Source organism: Meleagris gallopavo, chromosome 8, assembly GCF_000146605.3.
Source record: "Meleagris gallopavo isolate NT-WF06-2002-E0010 breed Aviagen turkey brand Nicholas breeding stock chromosome 8, Turkey_5.1, whole genome shotgun sequence".
NCBI lineage: Eukaryota > Metazoa > Chordata > Aves > Galliformes > Phasianidae > Meleagris > Meleagris gallopavo.
In genome coordinates this window covers 25,893,386-25,899,947 of record NC_015018.2, presented here as the reverse complement: position 1 = coordinate 25,899,947, position 6,562 = coordinate 25,893,386, and the positions used below count along the sequence as shown (strand labels likewise).

The following is a 6,562-nucleotide window of genomic DNA, read 5'->3' as shown; positions in this document are numbered from 1 at the left end:
CTTTATACAATGTTTCAAGAAAAAAAAAAGAGGAAAAAAAACATTTAAAAAGGGACAACATACAGATACAACAAGCAATTTCTAAAGCAATAAATACTACTGGTCCAATAGCGTTGTGATACTTTTAATTGTTGAGTAGCGTTCCCTCCCCCAAAAAGAACAACACCATGGAACAAGGTATATTAACACATTTTTTTTTAACCCTTTGTTTCTGTACATTTAAACAATAACAAGTAACATCACAATAAAGGTTGTTTCACACGAGGAAGGAAAAAAAAAAAAGAAGTAGTAGCGGCACTGCATTCACCGTGCCCTTAAAGGTTTAAAAACCAGATGTAAAATGATTGGTTCGCAAGCTCGTATTTAATACAAATAATAAAGAACCAATGCCTCCGGCAAGGGCTGCTTCAAAATTGCTTCTTTTTTTTTTTTTTTTTTTTTAAATAATTTTTAAAATCAGTCTTTAAAACTAAGCTATTGGAACTACATAACAATTATGTATATATATATATTTTTTAAACGCTACAAAGACTTTAAACAGCTGTTGATAAAAATTTTTGGCAGAATCATGAGGCTTTTCTCATCTACATATTTAAAAAGGAGAAATTGAAATAAGAATGGGTCAAATATTGACCAATGAACTCGATAAAACATCAACTAATGTAGCCATGTGGCACGAACTGGAAACGAAACCAAGAAACGACGACGAACGGTGGACAACGACAAGGAGGAGGAGGAGGAAAAGAAAAAAAGAAAAAAAATTAAAAAAAGGAAAACAAACAAAACAAAACAAAACCCAAATCCCAACATAATCCAACCCCCCTGAAGGAAACCGAAAGGGCGACAGAGGCTAAAGCTATTCTAAGGACTTGGTTACGAGGGAGAGCGGCTGGGGCTGCGGCCCCACCAGCGAGCTGTGGGAATGTAGGGAGGAGGTGGAGGGCTGTGCGAGGGATGTGGCCGGCGGGAGGGCGGCCGGCGCGTGGTCCAGGGCCCCGTTGGGGCAGCTGGCGGCAGGCAGGGCGCCGGGCTTGCTCGCAGCGCTCTCGGCGAGGACGAGCGAGGATGGCGGCGGCATCATGACCAGGTGCGCCAGCGGGTCGGGCTTCAGGGAGAGCGAGAGGGGTTGCGTTTGTTCAGTCTGTGGTTTCGAGTCTCTGGAGGGGGAGGCGAGCATGGCGGGGGAGGACGGAGGAGAGTCTAGTAAGCTTCCATCTGAAGAGGGTGGGCTGACGCAGCTGCCTTCACCTTGTATGTAGCGAACGCACTTTTTTTTTCTCCTAGAAACAGGGAGAGAGTTATCTGTGAATGAAGGCAGAGATGCCGACGCAGACATTTAGCTACAGCAAGGGGCCTTGGGCCCGGCCCTGTGCACCATCCTGGGGCTGGCAGGCGGCCATGGTGCCCCGTCCACTCAGCCCTCCCTGGGCTAACAGATTTGGAAAGGCTGCACCCATTGCCTCTTCATCCCTCTCCTCTTCGGGCCGCCTCCTTGCCCTATTTATTAACTTTCAGATTAACAAAACTGGATATAGCAAGTTTTTCGAGCCCACTGTGCTAATCTACAGACTCAACTTTCCTCTCAAAAAATAAAAAATATCTTTAGGAAATAAAAGCCCTGGATATGTTGAATGTATCTCAAGCCATCTCAAAGGGGCTCTCTACCCTGCATCACCTGGCCGCTCTTATGATGCTCTGCCCTGAAGAGGCCAGACTGCTGCAACCTAAACTCCTCGCTTTCTCCTCTGTTAAGAACCACACCAAATCCAGAAAGGTCAGAGTCAGACAGGAGGAATATAATAGAGAGAATGAGAGAGGGGAAATAAAAACAAAACAACAAAACAAACAGAAGGAAAACCAGAAAAAGAACAGGATAAACAGAGTATGATCCAAAATAACAAGAATAACTGGTTGTATGGCCTGCAGGTTGTGGCTTTAAATTGACTCAGTTTTACTTTTTGGTTTAAGGCAGAGTGGTAGATTTGGGAAGCTGCTTGTCTGCGTTGGGGGAATTTTCCTGTGAGAGGCCATCCTTGTCACTTCAGTGGGATCCAATTTCAGTGGCTGAGGAGCACGACGACAGGCACAAAGGTAAGGAGCAACATGGGGAACTTATTTCACACCAGGGAATATGAGAGTCTCACAAGTTCACTTCCACGTAAGTGACCCAATAAATCTTTTCTCCTCCCTCTGTCCCCTTAATAATGTAAAGGAGAAATGAAAACAGATGACAGTCTCACACCACCTCTCTTGCCAAGTGTCTGCATGACAGTTCAAGCAGCAGGACGGAAATAATGAGGCAAACAACTGAAGCATCTGGGAGAATGACACTGAGTGGCACCCTGACCCTCCTACTGACAGCTCTCCAGCCCTTCTGCTTGAGCACTTTCTGGGGAAGTACTGACCATGGTCTCACAGCCCAACTATTTGACCACATCTGTCTAAAGCAGCTCTGCCACAGAAACTTTGGACACTCAGCTCAAAGCCACCAACGTGAAGGAGCATGGACACCTTTCTCACCAGCTCAGCAACTTCATCAGGAGAAGCTCCCAAGTGTGGCACCAATGCTGAACATCATTGTGTGAAACTCCCCATTCATGTGCTTTGCCATACTTCCAACTCTGGTAGTCAGTATGCTCCCCTATATATAGCATTGGGTCAATGCTAGGCACTGGGACTGGACATTTCTCAGCTGCATGGGAGATCTAACCAGCTTGAATCTGGCATTAGATGTTATCTCCCATAGCCAGGAAGGGAGCCGCAGACCCAGAACCCCATCTTTCCACCTGCTTTAGTGGAGATCAGGGTTGTGGCTTCCTTCCTCCAGAGAATCAGGGGCTCTGCTCCATGTACCCATGGCAAGGTAAGGAGTTAGGGCTAATAGAGTTATAACCACGTTAGCCTGCAGATAAATACATGCTAAAAACTAAAGACATCCATGCAACTTAAATGTTAAAAAAGAAGGAAAGGAAGAAAGATAGAGGACAGCAAGTGAAGGCCATAAACCATGCTTTATTAGAGCAACGTTAAAAGACAGAAAGAAATTAACTTGGTGGGCTCAAAACAGAACCTGTTAATTCTTCTACCAACAACAAACAGCGAGGAAAGCCTCTAGCACGTGGCTATGGGCATTTCTGCTGCTCCTGGCCTCTGCCTCCCCACTTCCTAACTCCAGCTGAGCAATGCTGCCAGACCCAGAATTCACATTATGACTTTCTACGTAGCTGCCAGTGGCAAAGCAGAACAGTGATGTGCACAAAGCTCTATGATGACACCTGCATTGAAAGGTGGGTTTTCTCAACTTGGAAACTGCAAGGTTTTCTCTCACTCCAAGCAGAGACCCAAGCTCTGCCCTCCTCTTTGACACTGCTCCAGAAGCCATTCAGCTGGATTGCTCTGAACCCACAGGGCAGCTAATTATCTCACCAATTCACAGTTTGAATCTAGTACGTAGAGAATTAAAAATGATTCTGTTAATATTGTTTTAAGTTCTGCGGCCTGAAATGAGGAATTTCTCATGGCAGAGCCAACTTATATCAGGCTTCCAAAGAACTGTCTGAGCTTGCAGAATTAACAGCTCTCAAAACTGAAAACGCTGGTCTGCTACCTTTAATGTTCATTTGATTAGGAGTGAGGAAGCAGTGTTTTCTCTCTTTCTGTTTTATGTTCAACTCTTAAACAGTGCGGCCACTTTTAATCTGAAAAGCCATTTAAACAAATCTTGGTTCAAGGGGGGGAAGGACACTTCTCCATCTTCACTATGTGCTATCTGTGGTCATGTAGGGGACAGGGTTAGGTGGGCCAGAATAAATAGATGGGCACAACTCCAAAACCCTGCAAGCCAAATTTTACCAGAAGTGAACAACTTCAGGCAACCCTGGTGAAGGGGAATAAGTCAACATCTGAGGAACGTTTTGTGCCTCAGTTTTGCAGCTCTTAAAGAGGGAACAAAAATACTACATATCCCCCCTTAGAAGCACACTGTGAGGATTATCCACTTGTGTGACACTCTGAAAGTGTCAGCTGCTACATCAGTACCCCAGGCACAAACAGAACTGACCCTGCTCATGCTGTCATTGAAATTAGCCCTAGGACAGCATCAGAAAAATCCAGAACACTGCAATTGCCATGAGTGAAAGCCACAGATGATAACAAGGGTTTATTCTGTTGCTGTGAGCAAAGATGTCTCAGTTTTTTTTGTATTTGCAAACTGTACATCTTTAGCACCTACTTAAGATGCGATACAAAAAGCTACCATGCTATCAAATGCAATGTTGTAATGCTTAGGACAACAACTAAGAGAGAAATGCTCTACACTACCTAGTGATAAAATGTCTCTATGTTTTAAAAGAAAAAAAGAAAAAAAAAAATACTGACTGTATCAGTAACCCTAAAGCTACCTTACCACTGAAAAGGGGCCATGCTGCTCAAAAATGATTCTGAAACTGGTCTAAAAAAGTTGTCACTAATGTGCAGCAAAGACCTCTGGCCAAAACCAGGCATAATTTAAGAGAGAGTTTAAATTTTATGTGTAACATAAACACTGCAAAGACTGAAGGAAAAGTCCCTTGGCTGATAAAACGTAGTTTTAAAAGTACGATGTTTACTTAAGCCACTAAGGAAATACAGAGCCACACAAACATGATGTGCCCTCCATTCTGGTGCATGGCATACAGCCTACATGTTTCCAGTACTGTATCTCTAGGCTACACAAATATCTGCTGATAGTGTCTGGTAAATTAACCCCAGAATAAAGCCTAATTAAACAGCATCCAAGCCTTTGCTTAGCATGAGACTCGAGTCCTGACACATGGAAGGTTCCTACCCAGCTCTTCTGGATTGAACTCTTCTTCCTTTCCTTAAGCTTTAAGAAACAGCAGCTTTCAAAACTTGTTTCTTAACATACATGCTTGTATCTAACATCTCAACCCCCAAAACACCCAGTACTAGCATGCCTCAAACAGGACAATCATCTGAAAATAATTTTGGTGCCTTATCTAGTATTTTGACATACAACACCACCCTTGATTCATGTTTTCCTCGACACTAAGCACAAACAAGACTGCGTGCATACACAAAATATGATGAACATCTGATCTACATTCTAAATGAGATGAAGCACATGGGACTGGCATGAGTAAGAGGGGAGAATGTGGGAGAGGGAATCACTACACACAGAGTGTGGTTTGGGTTGAAATACCTACCATCATAATATTCCAAATTCAAAGACTGCTTGTATCAGAACAAAGAAACAACAAATTTAACCAAATGCGATCATATAAGGAAAAAGGAATGAGAAAAGAACTACTCGGTATCCCTCCACCAAGAAAGACGTACATACTGAGTCATACATGGAATTAAACTCCAGTAGAACATGGGCTGTTGAAATTTGGGCTCTCTGGTGTCTTTCACCTCCTTTGAATGCTGGAAACTGTCCTACTAAAGCTGGAATTAGTTTTGTCTAGAGCTCAGGAGCTTACAGCTCACATGTTGGGATAAAATTTAGAAAAAAAAAAAAAAGCATTTTCAGAATCAGGAAAAAAAAAGACATCAGATCATTTAAAAATGATTTCTACATAAAACTCACGGAGGCACAGGAGCCCACAGGCAGCAATTTAATTCTGCATGTAACACCAAAAAAGTGAGTACAATATAAGCTGTAAACACTGGCTTTTATATCTATCATCATTTGAAAAGCACTATTGCTGCAGATCCCAAAACGTTTTAAGCCTTTGGAGGCACTGGATACAGACCCAATGAAAAACAAAATATAGATGTCCAGCTAAACATTCTTTTTTTGCTGACAATCTGGAAAGAAACAAAAAAACAACTGCCAGCTTCAAGCACTTCAAGCGTTCTTGTTCCCAGTTCTACCACCAGGGAGAGGTTATTGGTAAAGAAAGAGAGAAAAATGGCATTAAATTAGCAAGAAATTCCAAAGATCAAAGATTATTAGCAATTGATGCTGTTGGAGAGAGAAAGGTGGGGAGTGGGGAAAAAAGATTAAAAAAACAAAATCACACGAATGCACTAAGAGGACAGATTGCTTTTATTTCCCCAGAGGCCTAATGGGTAGTATTATACCTGCATGGTTTGCACCATAAACTCTGTCGGTCAAGCCCGAACAATGCCCGACACTTCTTTGGAGTATTTGCATCTGTTAGCATAAGGTAAACACAAAAAATACAACACAATGGTGGATAGAGCTCATTTGGACTGCTTAATCTTAGCTACAGCTACGTTTAGCTTTTAATCACCTCCGCTTTATTTGGTAATCTCCCCTGACATCAAGGGCATGAAAGAAACAGGACTTTTACAACGAGCCAAAACAAAACCAAAAATCTCCGACACCGCCGTGCGTCCGTCCGGCACCGCGCTCAGAGCCATGTGAGTGCAGGCTGAGGGAGCCCACGACAACGTGACTGTCCTGGAGCGGAGGCCGGGAGGAAGGGGCTGTGTTTGAGCCAGGGATCAGAGAGGCTTAAGGCTGATGCTGTTTTACAGTGGGTTTTTGGCTAGCAGCAGCAAAGAGGAAGGAAAAAAATAAAAATAAAAACTGGAA

At 43.2% G+C, this 6,562-nt stretch overlaps 1 protein-coding gene across 1 annotated transcript; it reads right to left on the bottom strand.

The window, feature by feature from the left end:
* Positions 1 to 444: 444 nt before the first annotated feature.
* Positions 445 to 6,546, bottom strand: LOC104912027 (transcription factor 7-like 2). Its single transcript, XM_010714759.3, has 2 exons — positions 6,085 to 6,546; positions 445 to 1,280 (listed from the first exon to the last, which is right to left on the bottom strand). Exons 1-2 carry the CDS (start codon positions 6,165 to 6,167, stop codon positions 857 to 859), a joined length of 507 nt encoding a protein of 168 aa, XP_010713061.1. The 5' UTR covers positions 6,168 to 6,546; the 3' UTR covers positions 445 to 856.
* Between the last annotated feature and the right edge of the window lie 16 nt (positions 6,547 to 6,562).